The sequence below is a fragment of the Arachis hypogaea genome, chromosome 9 (genome assembly GCF_003086295.3).
Source record: "Arachis hypogaea cultivar Tifrunner chromosome 9, arahy.Tifrunner.gnm2.J5K5, whole genome shotgun sequence".
NCBI classification, from domain to species: domain Eukaryota; kingdom Viridiplantae; phylum Streptophyta; class Magnoliopsida; order Fabales; family Fabaceae; genus Arachis; species Arachis hypogaea.
This window is the reverse complement of record NC_092044.1, coordinates 11,287,851-11,314,068: the sequence shown is the minus strand read 5'-3', so window position 1 is coordinate 11,314,068 and position 26,218 is coordinate 11,287,851. Positions and strand designations below refer to the sequence as shown.

The following is a 26,218-nucleotide window of genomic DNA, read 5'->3' as shown; positions in this document are numbered from 1 at the left end:
GTCCTCGACTCATCTCAACCACTGTCAATTCAACATTTCCATTCCGAACTCATTAGTTCGTCACTTTCTCAATTCATACATCTTTCGCCCTTCGCAATCCACCAAATCCACCCTCAGTACACCAGAAACCTAGCCTCTGTTCTCTAACTTTTCAAAGAAATACCAAATAAACTCACTTAAGACCTTTTCCATGTTTCAATGCCCGAAAATATGCCCAAGAGTCTTAAAATGGTGTCACAGAAAGCTTACAAACTTGTTGGAAAGGTGAAATAGTTTAAAAACAAAATTTAAGTTGTAAAACAGGGCATGTGCGTACACACAGGGGTGTGCGTGCGCACGTCCAGAGAAAATTTCAAAATGTGTGCGTACGCATAGAGGTGTGTGTACGCACAGGTACTAAATTTAAGAATTTTATTTGCTGGCACAAGGTGTGCTAGCACCGTCAACAGACTGATCTTCCCAACGTGTGCATGCGCACAAGGCTGTGCGTGCGCACAGGTTGTAAAACTCCATTTGTCATGTGCGCGCATAGGTTGTGCTAGCGCTCTAAATAGGAAGCCTTCCCCTACGTGTGCGTACGCACAAGGCTGTGCAGGTTTAAATTTTCACAGGGGTGTGCGTGCGCACATACCAGAAATCACAAAATTCTGCAACATTGCAAAATTTCAGATTTTGACACCAAACTTTCCACAATCATATCTTCCCCTACCAAAATCGGATTTATACAAAACTTAAACCATTTTAAAGCTTGTTCAATCATCTTTCATTTGGTATAAAAAGCATTGAATTTCAAACAAGGTAGCTCAAGATATGATTCATGGAAGTTCACCAAAAATCCCCCTTTTTACCAAATTTCACAAGTACTCCATTTTTTTAAAAATTCTCAACCAACATCAAACCAAAATAACACCAAACTCCAATTTACATCACAATCTACCCTCTTGGGTCATAATTCACCATTCATACCAATTTTTCTGTCACACTTCATCATTCTCAATCTCAATTATCACATATATAACATTCAAACAATTTTCCACCAACACATTCACCAATCATCACTCTATCACTATCAATCTTCATCATGAAACTCATTCATGCTCCATATTAATGATCAACAATGTTCATTCATCCAAATTCATCATACATCATATCTTAATATCATTATTTAACAACATTAACAATATTAATTTATCATACCTCATCAACCAACCAACATCAACAACCATATCAATTCAATCCTATCTTATGGGTCACTAGCCTAAGTGTCCAGAAATATTATATACTACATAAAAAAACCGAAACCATACCTTGGTCGATTCCCAATATGAACCAAAATCCCAATTGAGCACAAGTTGAGCTTTCAACCACAATCCAAGCTACCAATCAACTCCAATCAAGCACCAACAATCACCAAAGGCTTCCAAACTCACAATAATCAAGCTATATACACACAAATTATAACTAATCAACCTAGGGCTCATCATAAACAAAATTTCACAAGAGTTCAAGACCTCTTACCTTTTCTAACAGTTTTGGAAGCCAATACCCAATGGTAATCAAAGGCTAGCGTGTACCTAAACACTCAAAATCATAAAATTTCACTTAATCAAAAAACCAAAAACCCGAAATTTTTAGGGCAGAAAACTGGACAGGGAATCTTGAGAAAATTATCACAAAGCTTATTTAGAAGTAACGGACTCGGCAAGAGCTTCGCGTAGCCGCTGACGGCACGTGAATCGGAGCACTATAGCTTGAGATATCGCGGATTGAAGTTGTAGGTGAATAGTATTTTCTCTTCTTCTTTCTCTCTTCTCATGCAGCTGTCTGTTTGTGTAATAGAGGAGTAAATGAACTCATTTGGGTTCATTTAAATTTATATATGTTGGGCTTTGGCCCAAGTTGGGCCTGGTCTAATCCGTTAGCATTTTTAGCCCGTTTGGCCCAACTTTGGGACAAATCTTTAAAATTAACGCCCGGCTTTCGACTTCTTATATTTTTCTAAGATTTTTTACTGTTTTTACTTTTTCTCGCACAGTACCGGGCAGACTTAAACCTGTTCAAATGGTCCAACTGCCGATTCACGGTTTTTCTCGATTTTTCACAGAAAATATATTTTCTGACTCAGAAAATACATTTTCTGACTCAGAAAAACCTAGTCTAAAAATCATATTTAAATCCTCAAATTTTCACTCTAAATTTTTGAATCCTATTTTGGGCAATATTAATTAACTAATTAGGCGGTTAATTAGTCGCGGTTCTTACAAGAATCTTCCACTAGATAAACACTTTTTTGGGATAACTTATGGTAAAGAGGTTGTGATCCCTATGGAAGTCGAGAAACCAAGTGCTACGATGCTCCTCGAAAGCACAAATGATTGTGTTGCACTTGATCTCAATTCTCATAAATGAAGTGAGATCAATGTCTATTTTAGCTGAATATGCGTCACTACAAGAAAAAAGGCCTATGGCTGCGCTTTTTTCTTGCTATGCTTTAAAAGTGTGGCCAAAAGAGGGACAATGGTCACGATATTATGAGGGTGGCAATTGATTAGAGTGGCTAAAAGGTATAACACTAAAGTAAAACTTAGAAGTCTACAAGAGAGTGATTTGGTTTTGAGACAAGCTGATGTCGGGACTTCACAAAGTCAAGGAAAGCTATCACGAAATTGAAAAGGACCCTTTAGGATTAAAGAAGTCTTAGAAAAAAAAAACGTACAAGATAGAAAACTTTGATGGATCTAAGGTACCGAGAACCTAGACTGCTACTCATTTGAGGAGGTATTATTCTTAGAAATTGTTAATGTATGAATAAAGGCACTCTTTTTCTGTCAAAAAGATTTTAATGAGGCCATTAAAACTTGTATTAGTTTTATTTTTTATTCAATAAAGTCTTGGTTTCAATTCATATATATATATATATATATATATATATATATATATATATATATATATATATATATATATATATATATGAGTACATGGTCGTGCTAATATCGAAAAAACGATAACAAAAAAATAAAGCGCAAATAAGTTATTCAAAACAGTCATATGAGATCGAAAGTCTAGAATTAAAGGGCAGTTACATAAGCTTAACCAACACAAAGTTAAAGTGGAAAATACCCGAAAAGGAGGGAAATACATTGCAAAATGCAAAATAACTTAGTACATAATATTTACTACTTGCCCATCCATGACCTTCTTGAAAGCGCTAACTGAGGAGATATCTAACTCAAGAGCCAAAAGCTTGATTTGGTTGAGGATGTTCTTCTCAGCATCGAAAATACCATCAATAGCAGCTCGTTCAGCATTTTCAGCAGTCTTGGCAAGTGTAGAGTTGTTCTTCTCTATCTCAACAACCTTTATCATCAAATCCTTAACTTGAGATGTTGAAGTCTTCTTATCCTCTCCCAAAGATTTAATACTTTCTTGGAGTTTCCTATTATCTTCTTGTAACGAGGCTAAGGTAGTATTCAAAATCTGAATTTGAGTAGCAGAAGTTTGAAGCTCCTTTTCTTTTGATGCAATTTTAGAACGGAAGCTCGGGATCTCCTTCTCTACATCCCGAACGAAGGCAACTGAGCGAAGGAGCATCTTTTGAATTCAAGGTAAGGTGTCTTCCACAGGCATCTCAACTGACTTTGACTTAGTCGCCTCGGTCAATAAGAAAGAATCAACAAAGTCACAGTAGCGGAAATCTTTTTTCAAGACACAACCATAGAATCTTAGATCTTCCCCTTGAGTGGTTGTTGATTTCACAAGCCTTTTTCCCTTGCTCTTTTGTTTCTTTCTCACTAGAGAGCTCGAAGGAGGATGGGAATATAAAATTTCGATATTAAGAGCTGATTTCTGAGGTTCTGGAGGTGAAAGATTGCTATGGGTAGCTGAAGAATAAATCATATCCATGCCTTCAGTGTTTGTCGGGATAGTGTTAGTACCCAACCTTCGCCTCATAGCAGTAATGGCTTCAGTTCCGCCAGCCATTTTAACTGTCAAAAGAAAAAAATAATTAAAATGAGAAGAACATTATACTATTTAAAATTCAAAAAATAGACATCAATAACAAGAAATGTTATTACCAACAACATTTTTAGAAGCTTGCACTTCAGCAAGGATCATCCTCAAATCCAAAGGGTTATCATTCCATAAACCAAGAAGAGTGTGAACGATGTCACGCTCTATTGGGTTCACACTTTTCAGTTCAATCTTTGGAGAAGTAACGTGAAAGTTCCAATAAAGGTTAAATCTTTTTTCATCCTCCAAAGTCATGAAAAAAGGTTGGGACCCAGGGACCCTTTCAACTTTAAAGTATTTTTCTTTAAAACCATGGTACAATTCTTCAAAAGGTTTGAAAATTCTATGATTGTGGTTAGCTTGGAAAGATAGGAAGCCTTGACCACAAGCACCATAAGAAATAGCAAAGTTAAAAAAGTAAAAAAACACTCTGGTGGAGATAGGAAAGTCGAGGAATGAACATAGTAGTTCAAACCCTCGAATGATGGCCCAACTATTAGAATGCAGCTGAGAAGGGGCACATCCACACAACCTCAAGACATCTTGTTGAAAATCAGAAAACGGAATCCGAACTCCGAGACATGTAAATAAAATTCATACATCCACATCCAATCCGGAACATTTTTGGCATGATGATTAATATGGCAAAGATGCTCTTCTTGGTTAGGGAGAGTAAGTGAGTAGTGGTTACCAACATCATCAAAAGTAAAGATCACACATGACCCTTTCAATTCATCAAGACGTTCCCTGGTGATGGTAGAAGGAGTATTTTTAACTTCCTCGACTACCCAAGTATATAAATCATGTTTCTGAAAATGAGTGGAAGTCCGAAAAGCTTCGCTGGAGGTTCCAGTGCATTCGTCAGTGGCAACCACTTTTCTCCTCACCATTTTTTGGACAAATCTGTAGGAGAACCACGATGTTTTAGAAAATTAAAGTGAATGAAATTTGCTCCAAAAACAGTAGAAATAGAAGAATCTTGAAAAAAAAAAGTTATGCGGTGGTACCAATCTAAAAAATAAAAAAATTAAAAGAAAATGAGAAGAAAAACTTTTATGACCAAAAGAAAGGTGGTTTGAAGGAGAATCAATGGATTCTCACATGCAAAATAAAAAAAATAGAAAAGAGAAAGTACCTGAAAGTTGCAGAAAAAACTAGATTGATGAACATGCGGTGAGTAGAGGTAGAAGATGAAAAGAGGAAGGAGAGACAGAGTTCTTTTAGGTAGAGTTGTTCAGAAAACAAGGTGCAATAATTGCGCACAGAGAAAATGAAACATTTTCCTAAAAATAAAATTTGTGATTTATTTTATTTGATTAATTTAAATAAATTAATCAATTAATTAGTTATTTAATTTAATTGAGATAAAAATCAAATTATTTAACATTTTATTTGATCACATTAATTATAATTTATCAATTATATTAATTATTTGATTTGACTGGAATAAATGAATTAATTTTATTTTTATTTATATTAAATTTTTGTCTTATAAATTCTGATTAATGATTTTTAAGAGTGTTTTAATTAATTATTTATTTAATTTGATTGAGATAAATATTAAATTATTTAATATTTTATTTAATTATATTAATTATAACTAATTATTTATATTAATTATTTTATTTAATTGAATTAATTTTATTTTAATTTGTGTTAATGTTTTTTCGTTTTAGGTATTTTGATTAATATTTTTTAAAAGTATTATAATTTTTACATAATATATTTATAAGAATTTTTTTATTTAACTTAATTCATTGAGTCAACTAATTATGATTAATTATTATATTAATTATTTAATTTAATTAATTTAAATATATATTATTTGATTCAATTTATTTTCATGTTAATGTTTGAGCCGTTATTTACTAAAAATTTCTTTTCATTTCTTTTCTTGATTTTAAATATTTTTATTTTAAATTTTAGATTTTTAGACATTGTTTATATTTTTTATTTTAATATTTCTCTTAGTATTTTTTTAATTTATTGTCTAATAATTATATATTCATTATCAATTATATAGTTGTGAATATTGTTTCAATTTAAAAAAAAAAAAACAATTTTATTCATTTATTTTTTATTTTATGCTATATGAGAATTTTATTTTTTTTACAAATTTCTCTTTCATTTGGTAATACTTTTTATTTCTCTTATGATGCATTATTTTTACTCTTTGATTTATTTAAACTGTAAAATATTATTATCCATTATTGTACTTTATCTCTTCTATTTTTTTATATTTTGTTCTTATTTAGTTAAATTTTTATAATTTTTTATTATAAATTTTATTATTTTTATTCCATATAAATTTATTTATCATAATTTTTTACATGTTAAGTCATCCTAATGTTTAAATTATATTTCTTACGTGCTTAATCTTATTTCTAATTTGGAGGATTGAGTGATGAAATAACATCGACGAAAGCTGTTGTGTGTTTACTTCTTCGTCTTTTTTACTTACCTTCCTTTTTGTAGGGATTGTGAGTAACTATATACAATAGTACCTATGCATAATGTGTAAGTATAAATTGTTTTGTAAATTTTTTATTATCTATTTTGAAATAGACAAAACATTATAAATGATTTTGAACTAATAAATCTGTCATCATTGTGTTAAGATATTGTGCATTAATCTTATATTTAGCAGTTAATTGATAGGTGTTAAAACGAACAACAAAATATGAAACTTTTTTTAAATATAAATACAACTATTTTAACTCAAGAATAAATAAAATATATTGGTGAGTTTTAACGGGTAATAACATTGGTCATATTATTCTAATTTCAAGAATGAATATGATACTAAAATATAAAACAGTTCTAGATATATTTTAACAAAAACAGTTTTTTATAATAGTTTTTTTTCTCCTAGGCCATTTAATTTAAAGACAAATTTTATCTCATATTTAGATTATGATTGTCTAAATCAGTTAAAGTTTGAAAATTTTTCTCATAAATCATAAAAAAATATCTACAAATTTAATTATTAATATTATTTAATAAAAAGTATTTAAAAAAATAAAACTCTAATGTAAATATTTAATTTAATTGCAAACTATATATTACTATTAAGGAGTCATCGTTATATTTTAAAAACAAATAAAATTATTATTCATTGATTTTATTATTTTTAATATTAAAAATAGTTAAACTTTAGATTTAATTAATTTTATAAAATTTTTATAATAAAATTATTATGCATATTTTCATTTAAAATATTCAAAAAAATACTTTATATATTTTATATATTATTCTATGCAAAGCACAAATATATATACTAGTACTAAATCTGTACCGTTAATGAGTCACTAAAACAGAAAAAAAATTCTAAAAAACTTCTATCTAATGTAGAAGGTAAGAGTGTGTCGATTTTTTTGGTTCGGATATTTAAAAAAAATCAAAAAGGGAGGATTGAGACGGGCATATAGGAGAGAGATAGAAAGGGGACAAAGGTGACAGAAAAAAATGAATAAGACAGACAGAAGAGCTCAAAGACAGACGACAAAAGGAACACAACTCAAATCCACATTGACAAAAAAATGTAGATAATTAATCTGCAATAAGTATAATTAAGTCGCGATAATACAATTGTTATGTTATAAAAGAACCAGCAACGATCAACTAAATAAATGACCAAAACAACGTCAAAATCATTTTGTCAATAAACTGAAACTAACATGTAAATCTAATAGTAAGTATCAAAGTCTGAAACATCATTCAATTAGATTGACATTATACTAAGATAAACAACATGCTATTCAAAGAAACAAAACACATAATAACTAAATAACACATTTTTCAAACAAGATATGAAATATTTAAAAATAAAAGTTCTCACCTTTAATCAAAGAAATCACAGTTGTTGGATGATCAATTATTGCCAACTATTTCCATCATGAAAAAGCTTCCGCAACCCAATCTATGCACCAAATTAAAAGACAAATCCAATTAGACAATTTCTAAAAACAAAAAGAACATTCTAACCTGTCATCAACGTCGGGCTTAATAGAACAAAAACACTACACGAAACGAGCTCTCGACGTATTATACATGAATAAAAAGGTATGATTTTATTGGATAAATCAATTAAATCCCAAAAATTATCATTAACGCTGTCAAATTTACTAAAAAAAATACAAAACTAACGCTAAATTTCATATTCTAATTGATAACTTATATATAGTATCAAATGCTTGAAGGCTACTAGTACAAGGATGAGCAAGTTCTTTGACTTATAAGTTATATTACTTCAACTTACATGAGAGATATGGCGATGGATGTGAGAACACAGAACGGCGCTGCAGATCTCACAAGAATGTCTTAGGGTTTGTTATAGTCTTCATTAAGTTGCTTTTATAGCTGGTGGAGTGGAGGATAAAATTGGAATTATAAAATACTGTAAAAGATAAAATTAAAAAATAAAATTATCCATTTTTTTACCCATGATATTTTTAATCGGACAGCATGTCTAAGATGATATTTAAATTTTCGATATTTATTTGATTAGATTAATAAAATAATTACTAAATTAATAAATTAGTTAATTTTTCTTAAAGTTAACACTAATAATAGTATAATAATATAATATAAAAAAAGTTTTTAATAAATATTTCTGTAATATTAATATTTAAGTAATTTTAATTATTATTTTTAATTAATATTATATATTTTATAATTAAGATCAACACTTAAAATCACTAAAACAATAGACAATAGTAATAATATTCCAAGAACAGTTAAAATTCTTCCTTATACTATAAAACACTATCATAGTAAGAGTAAGAAACACTATGTATTAGTACTAGGGTCTCAACTGCACATCTCTTATTGTATCGTTTTCTATTTTTGTATGATCATGTAACTTGTTAAATTAAATTTTGAAAATATATATGTAATATAACTGATAAAAAAAGTAAGCACCCAAAAAATGGCTTAATAGTAGTGAATTTGTAGCTGAAATATAAATATCCTATGATTTATTACTTGTGTAATTGTTTACTTAAAATTCAAAATTTGGAAAAAAAAAAACTTGAAAATCTTTTTTTTATTAATGGACTTTAAAATCATTAAAAAAATAATTATTTCATAGCAATATAAATTAGAGTAGTGAATTCTATTACACAAACACAGAAAAACATTTTTTGTATAGAAATACAAATTTAATATTTATAAAAAACATTATTCTATTATGACAAATTTTATTAATCTATTATGAAATATTTGATGATTTTTATTCCTAATTTATATATAGGAAGAATTATTTGAAGCATCATATATAAATATTGTTACGGTGGGTAACCGGAGATTAATCAGATGGATGACGTTTGACGGCCCAAGTGTATGAAGGAGGAGAACTCCGGGTGTATCTGCAACTCGGGAGGCTCCGTCCGACTTGCGCGCGTGAGTGAGTGGGGGTGGTACCTGCAAAGACACTCCGATGCCTAAGTTAGCAAGAGCGTAAGCAGGTCTAGAGAGTATTGGACTTAGAGATACCTGAGGCGTGTCAGTGTACTTATAGTGGTGAGCCAATAACCACCGTTGGAGTAGTGCCGTATCTTTAGGATATTAACCGTCCCATTATCTTAGGGAGGTTAAGATATGGCTTTATGAAGTGGTTAGAGAGATTTTAGGGGCGGTTACTCATTTGAATGAGTGTTTATCTGCCAGCTAATCTCATAACCGACTTCTTCATACTAAGTCGTGGTTGACACCGACTTCTTAAGTGGAGGTCGGTGCTTTGCTAGGCCTAATCTATTGGATCAGGCCTTTTGGTTGGACCTGGGCCCTTAACATTGGGCCAGGGTATGAACAGTGCCCCTACTTGAGCCCAAGATCCTTTTAAGGTTTGGGTTCAAGTATTTAACTCGGGTTCGTAGCCGACCTTCACGGGTTTTGAAACCGACGTGATTTTCGTGACCTTTTGTTTCTGACAGTTACGTCAATTCAAGCGTCGTGTCCGTTGGGGAAGCGTTTAGGGATTGAGGGCTTTGGTAACGGTGCCATCGCATTAATGACTGCCTCGTTTTTACCATTACGCCCCTTAGTGTGTTTATAAATGCTTTCCCTCTCTTTCGTTTTTCCGTTTCTGCAATCTTTCAAACTTCTTCTTTCCTTGCTCGTGCTGTATTCTTGTGTTCGAAGATTTCCGCTCTCTCCAACCTTCATTTCTTGGATAAAGGTTAGTTTTATTTCTTCCATGTCATGCCTTATGTTTGCATGTTTTGTTTTGTGAGTGGATAGGTTGGTCTGTCGATTCTAGCCTCGTATCTCTCCTCTTTAGGGGCCGTGTTTTTTTATTTTTCTTTTTCTTTTTTCCTTTTGTAGGTTTCTGCCACTTTTCTTTATATAAAAAATGGCTTCCGTAGATGTTCTTTCTTTGTGGGTTGATGACACTGTCCTTGGGGAGGAACCCCTGGTCGACGCTGAGTTTATCACTCATCTTCGTACTCATCACCGGCTTTGTACTTCAGAGGAGGACGAGCCAAAATATGAACTGATAATCCCGGGTCCTGAAGACCGGGTCTGTTTTGGGAGAGTTAATGAGGCGGCCCCTCATTTTTTCTTTATGTATGAATGTATGATCACCCGCTTGGGTGTTTTTCTTCCTTTCTCAGATTTCGAGATATCTGTTTTGCACCACTGTAGAGTTGCCCCTACTCAACTTCACCCCAATTCCTGGGGCTTTTTGAAGATCTATCAATTTATTAGCCACGCTCTGGACTTTCCGACCTCTTTGAGGATTTTCTTCTTTCTCTTTCATATGACTAAGCCCTTTAGTGGGCTAAATAACAAACAGCAGTGGGTATCCTTCCGAGCCATACAAGGTCGGAGGATTTTCACCCTTTTTGACGAATCTTTTCATGACTTCAAAAACTATTTTTTCAAAGTACAAGCTGTAGAGGGTCACCATCCCTTCTTCCTTGATGAGCATTCCTCCCCTCGCTTTCCCCTTTATTGGTTGGCGGCCTCCCCTTGTGAAAAGTATGGTCCAGATGACCTGGACGAGGTGGAGGCTGCCATTGTGGGGTTTTTCCGAGAAGCGTGGGGAAGGGCCCCATACTTGGATACCAGAAAAATCCTTCAGGGAACGCCGACTTTTGTTCAATCTCAATTAGGTAGTGCATGCATTCCTGATTTCCGAGTTGTTTCTACCGACTTGAATGTACCGACTTGAATGTTGCCGACTTATAATTGTTGGTTGTTTTTCTTGTAGATATGGCAAGAAAGAATGCTCAGGAGGCTTACCAAAGGGTCCAAGAGGCTAAAGCGAAGTCCCGGGCTAGGTCCGGTGGTGCCAGGGCGATCACCTCTCCTCCTCCTCCTCCTCCTCCTAAGAACACTGGCACTCCTTCTCAACCCCTTGTCATTTCTTCCTCAAGTTTGTCTCGACCACCCCCGTCTGCCCAAATTCTCTCCGAGCCAGAGAAGAAGAAGCGCAAGACCTCTGAGTCTGGCTCTTCTTCTTTTGATGGTGGGGTTAAGGCGGATGCTCTTGCATTCGTCCGAAAGAACATCTATCCTTTTATAAGCATGGATGATGTTTCTGTTCGAAACCACCTTACCACCATGGCCGAGGAGAGTTTTAGGACAGCGGGTGTTTGTGGCAAACTTTTGGACATTTTTTAGAAGACTCCCCTCAGCTCCTTGGGGGCATCCTCAAAGGTTGAGGAGTTGGAAGGGAGGCTTCTTATTTTTGAAAAACATGAGAAAGAGTTGAAGGAGGAGAGAGATAAATTGAGGAAGGAGAGGGATCACCTTAGGGAGGAGGTGGGTAAGCTGCGAGCTCAATGCACTTTGGAGGCAAATTTGAGGAAAACAGCACAAGACAGCTACCACAGTTTATTTCAAGATATTGTAGCTGTGAGGAAGGACTTGCTGAATTCTCGAAACGCATACGCCGAGTTGGAGGACTCTATTGCTGATGGGGCCGAGGAGTCTTGGAGAATATTCCTGGAACAGGTCAGAGTTATTGCTCCCGACTTGGACCTTTCACCTTTACATCCTGATAAGGTAGTTATTGATGGTGCCATCGTTGATCCTCCTGTCCCCGAGGTTGTTTCTGAGTCGGACCTGAAGACTCGGGGGCAGAGGATTATTGAGTCTCCTCCTCATTCCAAAGATGCTCCGAGTTCTTCCTCCGTTCCTCCTGCTGGTCCCGGCGGCGCCCCTCCTGAGTCTGGCGGTGGTGATTCCTCTACTCCTTTGAAAAGATAACTTTTGTTTTTTTATGGCTATATGGGGGCTCGGCCTGTGAGTCCCCCCTTTTTTAAACTTATTCATTGTTGGTGGTTGTGTGAACAGTTTCCTTTTGGCCTTTTAAGGCCGTAAACAAAATATTCTGATCTGTGCCCTTTTTTGGATAAGGGTTATTAAACAAAAGTGAATGCCCCTTTTTTGGATAAGGGCTTAAGTTACCTTGTGCGTGTATGCTTTTCTGTTTTTGATATTTCGAAGAACCCTTTTTGGTCTTTTTCCTGAAAACCTTTTTCTTGTCTTGTCTTGCTTTTTCGAGCCCTTTAGCTTGAGGGCTTTTTACGCAACCATCGATTCTAGGTTTTTCAATCTCTTTTTGGTATCCTTTATACTCAACTTTTGCTTTTTGATGAGTTTTCATGACTTAGGTTATTTTTGCGATGCGTTTTTCTTTTACTCGGAGCTCGGTTCTCTTTTACTCGGAGCTCTTTCGAGTTTGTTTTACTCAGATTTCCATTTCGACTTAAGAGTCGGATGGTTCCTGAGTTCTTACGATCAACTCATATAACCTCTTTACGCCGACTTGTACCTCGTCGTTTTATCCTGACGACCATCTAGGTCGGTTCATAGGATTTTCACGTTTTGTCGAGCTTAAGTCGGCGCGTTTCGTAGAAAGACTTAGAAAAAATAAAGAAGGATACTATAGGAGATATTGTAAATGAAAAAGATCTTTATTAATTAGGAAGGTACCTTCTTGCTACTAAGGGTCTTGATAGCCTATTTTCCCTTAGCCTCTACTATGATGCCTCGTTAAAAACCCTTCTCCAGAAAAAACCCTTTTGGGAAAAAATCATGAAGTTGGGAAAAGAGTACATCAGGGAGTAGAGTTCGCTTCTAACTGTAGTACCTTTTCATATTACAAGCATGCCACGACCTCGGTAGCTCAGTTCCGCTTAGGTCGGTTACTTTATAATAACCTTTCCCTAATACTTCTTTGATTTTGTATGGTCCCTTCCAATTTGCGGCGAGCTTTCCTTCTCCGGATTTGTTGATTCCAATGTCATTTCTGATTAGAACCAAGTCATCTGTAGCGAATGTTCTTCGAATGACTTTTTTGTTGTACCTGGCAGTCATCCTTTGTTTTAACGCTGCTTCTTTTATCTGGGCTCTTTCCCGGACTTCGGGGAGTAAGTCGAGCTCCTCTTTGTGTCCTTGTATATTTCCGACCTCATCATGGAGAATTACCCTTGGACTTTGCTGATTGATCTCTATCGGGATCATGGCTTCCACGCCATAGACTAGTCGGAAGGGTGTTTCTCCTGTGGCGGATTGAGGAGTTGTCCTATAAGCCCATAACACTTGAGGAAGCTCTTCAGCCCAAGCTCCCTTTGCTTCCTGTAGTCTTTTCTTTAATCCTGCCATTATGACTTTGTTAGCTGCCTCGGCTTGCCCATTGGCTTGTGGGTGCTCCACCGAGGTGAACTGGTGCTTGATTTTGAGACTGGCTACTAGATTTCTGAAGGTGGCGTCGGTAAATTGGGTTCTATTATCTGTAGTGATGGAATAAGGTATTCCATACCTTGTGATGATGTTTTTGTAAAGGAACCTGCGACTTCTTTGAGCGGTGATAGTAGCTAATGGTTCTGCTTCTATCCACTTTGTGAAGTAATCTATTCCCACAATCAAGTATTTGACTTGTCCTGGTGCTTGGGGAAAAGGACCTAACAAATCCATTCCCCATTTTGCAAAGGGCCAGGGAGAAGTGATACTGATGAGCTCTTCTGGTGGAGCTACGTGGAAATTTGCATGCATCTGACACGGTTGGCACTTTTTCACAAAGTCTGTTGCATCTTTTTGCAAGGTCGGCCAATAGAATCTTGCTCGGATTATTTTCTTGGCGAGCGACCTTGCTCCGAGATGGTTTCCGCAGATCCCGCTGTGCACCTCCTCCAATACCTCGGCGGTTCTTGAGGTCGGTACGCATTTTAACAATGGCGTTGATATCCCTCTTCTGTAGAGGACATTTCTCACCAAAGTATAATGCTGTGCTTCCCTTCGGATCTTATTAGCTTCTTTTTCCTCTTTAGGGAGGATGTCGAATTTCATGTATTCGACTAAGGGATCCATCCATCCGAGGTTTAAACCGACTACCTCAAGTACCTCCTGCTTATCTTCTGTTTTTGCAACTGAGGGTTCTTGGAGGGTTTCTTGAATCAGGCTTCTGTTGTTTCTACCTGGTTTGGTACTTGCTAACTTGGATAGGGCGTCCGCTCTGCTATTTAGATCCCGAGTTATGTGTTTGACCTCGGTTTCTGCAAAGCGCCCAAGGTGCTCCAGAGTTTTTTCCAAGTACCTTTTCATATTTGGGTCCTTTGCCTGATATTCTCCACTTATTTGGGAGGTCACCACTTGCGAGTCGCTGTATATCATCACCTTTGTAGCACCGACTTCTTCTGCCAACTTTAATCCGGCTATCAAGGCTTCATATTCTGCCTGATTGTTTGAAGCCGGAAATTCAAATTTTAAGGAGACCTCTATTTGGGTTCCTTTTTCATCTACCAGTATTATGCCTGCGCCGCTCCCTGTTTTGTTGGAGGATCCATCTACATAGAGTTCCCATGTAGTCGTCTTTTCCTCTTGTTCTCCTGCATATTCTGCAACGAAGTCGGCGAGGCATTGGGCTTTAATTGCTGTCCGAGTTTCATATCTCAAATCGAACTCGGAGAGTTCTATCGCCCATTGAACCATTCTCCCTGCAACATCCGTCTTTTGGAGGATTTGCTTCATGGGTTGGTTTGTGCGGACTCTTATCGTGTGAGCCTGGAAGTAAGGTCGTAACCTTCGTGAGGCTATCACCAAGGAGTAGGCAAACTTTTCTAGTTTGTGGTACCTTAGTTCTGGGCCTTGTAGGACCTTACTGATAAAGTAGACCGGGTGTTGTCCGACCTCATCTTCTCTTATCAGGGCTGACGAGACAGCCCTGTTTGCTACGGAGAGGTATAGGACGAGGTCTTTCCCTGGTATTGGTCGGGTTAAGATAGGAGGTTGGCTTAAGAACTTTTTGAACTCTTGGAACGCCTCCTCGCATTCTGGAGTCCATTCGAATTGGCATCCCTTCCTTAATAAGGAAAATAGTGGAAGGGATTTCAGTGCCGATCCTGCCATAAATCTGGAAAGGGCTGCAAGTCGGCCGTTGAGCTGTTGAACCTCTCTCAAACAAGTCGGGCTTTTCATTTCTAGGATGGCTCTGCATTTATCGGGATTAGCCTCAATCCCTCTTTGTGTTAGCATGAATCCTAGAAATTTTCCTGCTTCAACCGCGAAGGCGCATTTTGCAGGATTTAGTCTCATCCCATGCAACCTTATGGTGTCAAAGACTTGTGAGAGGTCGGTCAAGAGGTCGACTTCTTCCTTGGTTTTTACCAGCATGTCGTCGACGTATACCTCCATCAGGCTCCCTAGGTGGGGGGAAAACACTTTATTCATCAACCGTTGATATGTGGCTCCTGCATTCTTTAATCCGAATGGCATGACCACATAGCAATAGTTTGCCCTCGGTGTGATGAAAGATGTTTTCTCTTGGTCGGGCTCGTACATCGGGATTTGGTTATATCCCGAGTAGGCGTCCATGAATGATAAGTATTGATACCCCGAGCTGGAGTCCACCAGGGTATCAATACTCGGCAGGGGGTAAGGGTCCTTAGGACATGCCTTATTCAAGTCGGTATAGTCGACGCACATTCTCCATTTACCATTTTGTTTTTTGACTAGCACTACATTGGCTAGCCACGTCGGGTATTTGACCTCTCTAATAAAACCGGCTTCCAGGAGCGCCTGTACTTGTTCTTCTACTATTAACGCTCGTTCCGGACCGAGCTTGCGTCTTCTTTGCTGTACAGGTCGGGACCCTGGGTAAACCGAGAGCCTGTGGGACATGAGCTCGGGATCAATCCCGGGCATGTCGGAAGCCTTCCATGCGAAGAGGTCAGAGTTAGCTCTTAGGAGTTCACCCAACCTTTGTTTTAGGGTTTCCCCTAGGTTGGCTCCTATGTAAGTGTTTTTCCCTTCCTCCTCACCGACTTGTATCTCCTCGGTTTTTCCTCCCGGTTGGGGTCGCAGCTCTTCTCTGGTCCTTGCGCCGCCTAGCTCTATGGTGTGGACTTCTTTGCCCTTTCCTCTCAGATTTAGGCTTTCGTTATAGCACTTCCTTGCCAATTTTTGATCTCCCCTCACCGTTGCTATTCCTCCTGGGGTCGGGAATTTCATGCAGAGGTGAGGAGTTGACACCACTGCTCCAAGACGATTAAGGGTAGTTCTGCCGATTAAGGCATTGTAGGCTGACCCTTCATCGATGACTATGAAGTCTATGCTCAGAGTCCTTGATTTTTCCCCTTTTCCAAAGGTGGTGTGAAGGGGTAAAAATCCCAGTGGTTTTATTGGCGTATCCCCTAATCCATATAGGGTATCGGGGTAAGCTCTCAACTCTTTTTCATCCAACCCTAGCTTGTCGAAGGCGGGCTTGAAAAGGATGTCCACCGAGCTTCCTTGGTCCACTAGGGTTCTGTGGAGATGGGCATTGGCTAGGATCATAGTTATCACCACGGGATCATCATGCCCGGGGATTATTCCTTGCCCATCTTCTTTTGTGAATGAGATAGTGGGGAAGTCGGGTGTCTCTTCCTCGACTTGATAAACTCTTTTGAGATGTCTTTTGCGAGAGGATTTAGTGAGGCCCCCTCCCGCAAATCCTCCCGAGATCATGTGAATATGTCTCTCTGGAGTCTGCGGTGGTGGATCTCTTCTATCCATATCATCTCGCTTTCTTTTTCCGTGAGTGTCCGACCTTTCCATGAGATATCTATCAAGCCGACCTTCTCTGGCCAGCTTTTCTATCACATTTTTGAGGTCGTAACAATCGTTGGTGGAGTGACCATATATCTTATGGTACTCGCAGTAGTCGCTGCGGCTTCCCCCTTTTTTGTTTTTAATAGGTCTAGGGGGTGGCAGCCTTTCAGTGTGGCAAATCTCTCTGTATACATCCACTATAGAAGTTTTGAGAGGAGTATAAGAGTGATATTTTCTGGGCCTCTCGAGACCGAGTTCTTCCTTCTTCTTGACTTCCCTTTCCCTCTCCTTAGATGAGGGAGGGGGTCCAGGTCGCCAACTCAGGTCTCTTAATTTCGCATTCTCTTCCATGTTGATGTACTTTTCGGCCCTTTCTTGTACATCGCTTAGAGAAACGGGGTGCCTTTTAGATATGGACTGTGAGAAGGGACCTTCTCTGAGCCCATTGACTAGCCCCATTATGACTGCCTCCGTGGGCAGGTCTTGGATTTCCAAACATGCCTTATTGAACCTTTCCATATAGGCTCGCAAAGACTCTCCGACCTCTTGTTTTACTCCCAGGAGGCTCGGTGCATGTTTTACCTTATCTTTCTGAATTGAGAACCTCATCAAAAACTTTCTTGAGAGGTCTTCAAAGCTGGTGATTGATCTTGGTGGGAGGCTATCAAACCACTTCATTGCCGCTTTTGATAAAGTGGTCGGAAAAGCTTTGCATCTCGTAGCGTCGGAGGCATCAGCTAGATACATCCGACTTTTGAAGTTGCTTAGATGATGCTTTGGGTCTGTGGTCCCATCATAGAGGTCCATATCAGGGCTTTTAAAGTTTCTCGGAACTTTTGCCCTCATTATGTCCTCGCTGAAAGGATCCTCTCCACCCGGGAATTGATCTTCTTGGTCGTCGCGGGAGTTATGACCCTTGAGGGAGGATTCTAGCTGTAAGAGTTTTCTTTCTAACTCTTTTCGCTGTTCCATCTCCTCTTTGAGGTACCTTTCAGTTTCCTTCTGCTTCTCCCGCTCTTGCTCCAATTGTTCTAGGCGACTGTGGACTAACCCCATTAGTTCAGTTATGTGGGATGGTCCGCCCTTTCCCGATTCTCGCTCGTCTGAGGGATTTGCCTTCGGGTTTTTTACTCCGGAGGTGCCCTCTCTATGCTGATCATTAACTTCTTGGTGGAGGGGTAAATCCACATTGTCGTTACCTGCGTTCAGATTCTCTTCTTCGGAATCCGTTTCCGCATGGACTTCTTCGTGGAATCTATCCGCCATCGATGGATGATCTCTCGGGTCCCCGGCAACGGCGCCAATGTTACGGTGGGTAACCGGAGATTAATCAGATGGATGACGTTTGACGGCCCAAGTGTATGAAGGAGGAGAACTCCGGGTGTATCTGCAACTCGGGAGGCTCCGTCCGACTTGCGCGCGTGAGTGAGTGGGGGTGGTAACTGCAAAGATACTCCGATGCCTAAGTTAGCAAGAGCGTAAGCAGGTCTAGAGAGTATTGGACTTAGAGATACCTGAGGCGTGTCAGTGTACTTATAGTGGTGAGCCAATAACCACCGTTGGAGTAGTGCCGTATCTTTAGGATATTAACCGTCCCATTATCTTAGGGAGGTTAAGATATGGCTTTATGAAGTGGTTAGAGAGATTTTAGGGGCGGTTACTCATTTGAATGAGTGTTTATCTGCCAGCTAATCTCATAACCGACTTCTTCATACTAAGTCGTGGTTGACACCGACTTCTTAAGTGGAGGTCGGTGCTTTGCTAGGCCTAATCTATTGAATCAGGCCTTTTGGTTGGACCTGGGCCCTTAACATTGGGCCAGGGTATGAACAAATATATAAATATATATTGATTGATTTTATAACTAAATTTTTATATTTACGGAATATTTTTATAAGACAATAGCATATAATAGGATTTGGGAAAAAAAAAGTATTGAATAAATATAAGTTGGATGTTGACATAAAAATAGGTTAAATGAGTTAGGTGAGAATAGATAACACCTAATAATTAAAACTGCATTTGAAAGAGAAATTGAAATTAAAAGATAGAAATTTAAAAATAGAGACTAAATTAAATCTTTGTATTATATTTGGTATAAAATTTACAAAATTAAATTATATCTCAATATCCTGTTTAGTTTAAGATAAATATAATTATAAAAATAAATAAAATTATTAAAATACTTTTTTTTCTCCTTTCTCCCTTTTTTTTTTCTCCTAAAATTTCTTGGTTGTTAACTTGTTACTAACATCCTTCAATTTTTAAATATTTTCTCTTAAAATAAAGTAAAAGGCATAGAAGAGCTAGTTTAGACAACACAATTCAAATGCCTTTTGTCCCAATTCTAATAAATCTAAAAGGTCTCCATCCATCACTACCGCCAAATGGAATCTTTGAATCAATGATCAAACACATATTATACCTATCATAAATCTGAAGTTGACTTTTCACTTTGTTGTTATATGCTTTTTTCTTTCTTTTTTTGAATATCCTTTGGATCAAAGTTTCAGTCTTAACCACCATGCATAGGTGGAAGTGGAGCAATAACGGCAAAAAAACCCTCTTATTTTTCACTATTTGTATTGTTCTTAGCGACTATCATAGCTTTCTCAACCCTTCATGGTGAGTATAGCATTTACCAAATCTATGATAACAAATTAATATAATTTTTCATGCAAAAAGAACAATATAAGTTCTTATTGAAGTCATAAAATGAAAGGCTTCTCATATTTGACCAAGGTCACCCAAATATCTGGGGAAGAGGAATAGACAACAAAGAAGAGGAAGGGAAAGAAAACCAAAATTTTTTAAGAGTCTAAGAGTGTATCTGCAATGCACCTTTCTTCATAAATCAAATCCATACAATTCTAACAAAAAAAACTACCAAAATTTTTTAAACCCCTTTTTCTAATTCTAATTTTATTCCTAAATCCAATCCATTTCTAACCCTTGGTCAACTCCACTCTACTGCCACAAAGTGATAAATTTTGCTTTTGACTCTCGATGCCATGTGAGAAGAAAGAAAAACACGAAAAAGTCTAGACTACATGAAGAAGATTAGTTTATACAAGCATGATGAAATATATGCATATAAATTACATTATATATACAATTAATTATCATATCATTAACGGATTATTTAATACTGACAACTTTTGGACAAACCACAAGGTTGTTACCTTGGCTAGAATTACCGCCAAAGACTTACAGGTTTACAGAAAACGAAACAATACCTTTAGGTCTCTCCGAAATTGTCTGTGTTGGGAACCACCGATAGACAATAGTTTTAGTTAATTGTGATGCAAGCTTGTATCTGAACTCAAATTTAGCGAAATTTGGGCGTATTATTAGAAATTCTAAGAGAGATTGGATCTCGGGCTACTCTGGAAACATTCCCCCTAATCTATCATCAGATGTGAATTATTTGCTGCTTGGAAGAGGCTGGTTTTAGCTTGGGATTGCGGTTTGAAGGATATTATATGTGAAACGGATTGCCTTGACATTCTGTCAATCATGCATGAGCTTACAAGTGAGTATTCATCTGAACTAACAGATTTGGTTCACAAGATTCAGGAGCTTTTATCTCGTCCTTGACTTGTTCACATTGAGTGGGTATCCCGAGAAGCAAATAGAGCTGTGAATTGGATGGCTAGATATGGTGCCAAGAGTAACTCCAACAAATATAGCTTCTTTGTTTCTTTCCATATTTAGACACAAAAAAAAAATCATTAACTGATTCTATAATATCCTAAATACACTTAATGAAAGAAGCTAACAACCTTGAACTGCTATTACTGTATTCCTTACTCTCAGTTCTCACCCAATTATGCAGGTTGAAGTGCCAACAGAATATTTCACCTTGATAACTGATTCATGCGCTGCTGCAAATGACAATACAGTTCACAAGATCTCCTTTCAAGATGGTAGCTGTTCTGAAGATGAAGGAGAAACCAGACGCATAAATGGCGATGGTATTACAGCAGGAATTTGACAAGAATCAGATTCCCCTCTTGCCTCTTGGACTGGTGTTTACTTTCGTTGTACACATGAGAGCTACCTTGTAAACCAGTTGAAGCATCAATCATTGAAGCTTTCCTGGAAAACTCAATTTTATACTTCCTGACCAAAAATCTCACTGGAGACTAAATCAGTCTGTGGTACCCTTCCTTTTGTTACATCTTTTAAGGTTGAACTAGTATGATCAAACAAACTGAAACTTAACTGCACACAGGATCTTTCCCAAAAGCAAGAAAGTTAATTCCCATTGGAATCCTAACTGGCAATTTCTTTGGAATTTCCACCAAGGTTTGATTTGTTCCAGATATACTTTGGTCAGAAGAGGATGAGCCAACTTTGGTCGTTGGCCGTGCCTTCCTTTGGCGTAGTAGTTGAAGGCAACGATAGCTTTGCAACATCAACAAAGCTAACTCCTTTAGATGCAAGCTTAAGCTGTTTCTGTACTGTGTTGCTTTATGTTCCGAATTGATGTCAGAATAAACTCTTGGAGGATTGATTAAATGGTTTTGTAGGAGGCATGTTGGAATTTGTGTTTCCTGAAAAGTGTGGAGATTTCATTCCTAGTTTGTGAATCCTTGAAGGCATAGCAAAATTTTCTTTGGCTGGTGACTGCATCAATAAAACCCATTTTAAATGAGAATAATTAAAATTATAATAATACACATACATGCATCTGAAAATACCGATTGATAACAACTGAGATTCATAAACGAGAAAGGCTTTTAAAATGCGTGTTTCAACTACAGAGAGAAGCTAAATTACATAGACACTAAGTATGAAACAAATATATATATATGAATATACAGTTTCACTAAAAACATAATGCAGGAAACCACAAACACACAGAATAGAAGTATTATAGTATCATCCAGACTGATGAGTCTAGAATCTCAGATCAACAGTTGAAGAGAAGATAAAAGAGAACTAGAAACAACCAAAGGGAAACAGGGCACTCAATTCTCCCACTTCCTGATTCTGCTTAATTACAAAACTGTCCCTGAACCTCTTGCGCTTATATACCTGCTGCCCTTTGGAAAATTTTCCTCAAAGCTAACACATAATGCACAATCTAATTATCCTAATTATATATGCTAACGAAAACCTTTGTATTTGGATTGAAAACACAAGCATTTTACAGGAAGAGATATAGAGTGAAAATGGTACCGGTGCAAAACAAGCATGCATCACCACCTCCAGACACAGAGCTAACACAAGGATACTTAGAGAGTTGATGATCAAAAGGGCAGTCATCCCCTTTCATGCAGGAGTGACGAGCGAAAAAGGAGCATGACTGCAATTTCAAAATCAATATCGTTCAACAGCAGTTAGAAAGCCTATTCACAGGATATTTCTCAAGTCCTGAAATGTCTTGATGAAAAATCAGTAGTTAGTAACTTATAGATAAGAAAAGTACCTTTGATTTGGTAAAATGGACTGTATTATGTGAAAAATGGCACTTGTCGCCCTGCCAAATTTTTGTATCAGATGAAGCAAAGGATGCGTAAATAATATGATAATTTTGAATATAAAAATATAGTAAAGGGCAGTCATCCCCTTTCATGCAGGAGTGATGAGCGAAAAAGGATCATGACTGCCATTTCAAAATCAATATCGTTCAACAGCAGTTAGAAAGCCTAGTTCACAGGATATTTCTCAAGTCCTGAAATGTCTTGATGAAAAATCAATAGATAGTAACTTATAGATAAGAAAAGTACCTTTGATTTGGTAAAAGGCACTTCTACCAAATTCTCTAATTGTTCTAGCAAATTTGCAGTTTCTGGAGATTTTGCCCTTTCTGCCTCCTGCATTGACGCTCCCTCCTGCGTTGATGCTTCTTCTTGGCTTGAATCAGTGAGGCCAAAGCTGAATGATGGCATCTGATCTGTTCTAGAAACATACGATGTTGTCCGTGCCATCATCAATAGGGCAGCAGCGTCTTCTGCAGCTGGATAACTGCGTCATCATGTATAACGTATTATAAGAATAAGAATATATGGATGATAAGCAAAGATCGACTTCAGTCTGATGAACTTACATTTTAGTTGGAGCTGTGGGAAGCGTGGGTGTGCTTTCTTCAAGTTGTTGGGGGGTTCAGGAGTGCTGCATAGTTACACACAAATTAATCATGGCGTAAAAAAAACTATTCAGGAACAATATACACCCAAACTGTTACCAAATATACACCAACCCAATATACACCCAAACTCTAAACAAATAATACTATTTCTTACGTTTTTGTAGTTCCTTCAATTTGTAGAAGAGGGGTTGGTTCAAAATCTGTCTCAAGTGTTTCTTGAAATTCCGGCACAGTGGTTGTTTGGGACACTGGCACAAAAACTTGAATCGGAACTCTAAACAAGAAGAAAAATGAAAGGTTAACAACGCCTTTGAAAATAATAAGATTGTGTTATTTTATTTGGCATATAAGTAAAGAACGATACTAACAAATTTTACAAATGAAAACTTACATATGAATGCGAAGTTAATTTTTTTGTATCTATGAAGGGAATAAAACTTGGGTAGTCTTCCAACCTGAATTCTTTATTGGTTTTATTGGTTTTAGGTGGTATGAATTCCCCGTTTGGGTGCTTCAAAATGGCCATGTTCTGCAAGAATCGTAAAACAACAAATATAATACTGAAAATACACTCAAGTGAATACTATAAATACACCCAAATGACTACACAATTTACACCCAATTGAACTTAAAAAATACACCCAAATGAATACAGAGAATACACCCAAAATGCGTAGAAGTAACACTTACCACAATATCGGAGGGAAGACAGTATACTTGTTCTTGAAACCTTTTATCATTTGTCTGGTTGAGGATGAGGCACATGGCAGATACAATCTAGAAATATATGCCGAAATCAATTTATATTAATAAACATTGCAGTAAACTTTAGTGTATCATGTGAAATGGCACTTGTCGCCCTGCCAAATTTTTGTATCAGATGAAGCAAAGGATGCGAAAATAATATGTAATTTTAAATATAAAAATATAGCATGTATTGCATTAATTACAAAAATATACTACCCATAAAACAATCACAAGCATGCTACTGCACAAATTTACATGGCCCTGTTGCCGTTTTTTTCTCAAAAATTAAACTGCTATCACAGATAATATTGTGTTCCATTCACAATCAGTTCCAACTCGTCCATTATTTTTTGTTGCTCTTTATCTACATTGTTACCAAGTATCCTCAACTTCTCCTACGATCAACATTAAACTAAATAAAATGACAACAACAATGTCAAATTCATTTTGTCAATAAACTGAAACTAACATGTAAATCTAACCGTAAGTATCAAAGTACGAAACATCATTTAATTAGATTGACATTATACTAAGACAAAAACATGTTATGCAAAGAAACAAAATAAAATAATATCTAAATAACACAATTTTCAAATAAGATATGAAATATTTAAAAATAAAAGTTCTCACCTTTAATCAAAGAAATCACAGTTGCTGGATGATCAATTATTGACAACCATTTCTATCATGAAAAAGCTTCCACAACCTAATCTATGCACCAAATTAAAAGACAAATCCAATTAGACAATTTCTAAAAACAAAAAGTACATCCTTAACCAGTCAAAAACGTCGGGCTTAATAGAACAAAGTCAGGAAAATCAACAAACACTACGAGCTCTCGACGTATTATACATGAATAAAAAAGGTATGACTTTACTAGATAAATCAATTAAATCCCAAAAATTTTCATTAGAATTCCGCTAAGGAGTCAATAAAATATTTGTACAATGTATACAATGGGCTATTTATTTAGTCTAATATGAGTTAAAAAATAAACATCGAGAGTAAAATACTAATAATTTCTCAAACACAATATATCCATACTATCCAGAATAACCATTCAGATAACATATCCTACTGAATCGAACATTCCTAAATTCCCATTGTATACATTACACAGATACTCCGTTGACTCCCTATACTTCCTCTTTTCATTAACGCTGTCAAATTTACTAAAAAAAAATACAAAACTAAAGCTAAATTTCATATTCTAATTGATAACTTATATAGTATCAAATGCTTGAAGGCTACTAGTACAAGGATGAGCAAGTTCTTTGACTTATTTATGACTTCACTTTTTATTTTTTAATAACAACAGGAATATTCATCATACACAGCCATATATATATATATATATATATATACAACAACAATTACATAGTACAACACAGTGAAACCTAATCTCCAAGATAAAGTGCGACATTCAGTTTCTTTTTCTTTTTGAAAATACAAAACGCACTCAAAAGACACAATATCAATTGACTAAAACAGTAATAGTCGAAGAGAAAGAAAGGGAAAGCTAGAATGGGACGGTACGAACCTCACAACTTACATGGAAGATATGGAGATGGATGTGAGAACACAACGGCGCTGCAGATCTCACAAGAATGTCTCAGGGTTTGTTAAAAGTCTTTATTAAGTTGCTTTTATAGCTGGAGGTAAGGTAAGGCCGTAAGGGTGTACACGGTCGAGTGAAGTTGGCTTAGCTTGATTCGGACTTGATCTTAAATAATAATTAATTTGAGATTTTTATTTGGTCTTAGATATGATAAAATTATATTATTTTTGGGTTACACTAAAATTGAATCTAAGTTCGAATTTTGATAAATTTTTATGTCAAACAAATTTTGAATATTTATTTATAAAAAATATATTTATTATCGAGAAGTTAATATCTATATTTGAATTTGAATTTGTCTATAAATTTTAATTTTATATTTCTTTAATCTATTTTTTAATTCAACAAGTGTAATTAAAATAAAATAATAAACTTATAATTAATATAACATAATATTGAAATTAATTTAAAGTATATATACCATTTTTAATCTCCTTAGAATACATATGAGTTGGATGAAGTTGGATTTGCCTTGATCTGGACTTAGTCTTAAATGATAACCGAGTCTATTTTTGAGACTCTTACCCGATCCTAAATTTTGTAAAAATCATACCAAATTAGCTCTTAAAGTGTTTGGATTCGGATCGAACCATGTACACACCCCGAGCTGGAGGAGTGGAGTTAGGGGTGGTAACATGTACCTTAAGCACAGGTACCCATCCAACTTGCACCTTATATATGTATATGTTATATACTTATATAAAAAT

At 36.4% G+C, this 26,218-nt stretch overlaps 2 protein-coding genes across 14 annotated transcripts; both read right to left on the bottom strand.

Moving 5' to 3' along the window:
* Positions 1-3,031: 3,031 nt before the first annotated feature.
* LOC112710378 (uncharacterized) lies at positions 3,032-8,383 on the bottom strand. 5 transcript variants are annotated; one of them, XR_011865371.1, is made up of 4 exons: positions 8,270-8,383; positions 7,850-7,930; positions 4,077-4,914; positions 3,032-3,986 (listed from the first exon to the last, which is right to left on the bottom strand). XR_011865371.1 is itself a non-coding variant. In XM_025762564.3 (3 exons), exons 1-3 carry the CDS (start codon positions 5,179-5,181, stop codon positions 3,601-3,603), a joined length of 633 nt encoding a protein of 210 aa, XP_025618349.1. In that variant the 5' UTR covers positions 5,182-5,333; the 3' UTR covers positions 3,032-3,600. The 5 variants fall into 5 exon arrangements, 1 of the variants encoding a protein (XP_025618349.1); XR_011865373.1 differs by having other exon boundaries at positions 4,703-4,914; XR_003156819.3 differs by having other exon boundaries at positions 4,707-4,914.
* Positions 8,384-20,376: 11,993 nt separating this feature from the next.
* Positions 20,377-25,592, bottom strand: LOC112710377 (uncharacterized). Of its 9 annotated transcripts, none has more exons than XM_072202513.1 (10): positions 25,434-25,512; positions 24,524-24,604; positions 23,837-23,923; positions 23,602-23,675; positions 23,301-23,420; positions 23,105-23,169; positions 22,785-23,022; positions 22,484-22,534; positions 22,234-22,360; positions 20,377-21,678 (listed from the first exon to the last, which is right to left on the bottom strand). In XM_072202513.1, the coding sequence occupies exons 7-10, from the start codon at positions 22,986-22,988 to the stop codon at positions 21,566-21,568; spliced, it is 495 nt and encodes a 164-aa protein (XP_072058614.1). In that variant the 5' UTR covers positions 22,989-23,022; positions 23,105-23,169; positions 23,301-23,420; positions 23,602-23,675; positions 23,837-23,923; positions 24,524-24,604; positions 25,434-25,512; the 3' UTR covers positions 20,377-21,565. The 9 variants fall into 8 exon arrangements, with proteins under 9 accessions (XP_072058615.1, XP_072058616.1, XP_072058619.1 ...); XM_072202514.1 differs by having other exon boundaries at positions 23,538-23,675; positions 24,524-24,599; positions 25,434-25,592; XM_072202515.1 differs by having other exon boundaries at positions 23,538-23,675; positions 25,446-25,588.
* Between the last annotated feature and the right edge of the window lie 626 nt (positions 25,593-26,218).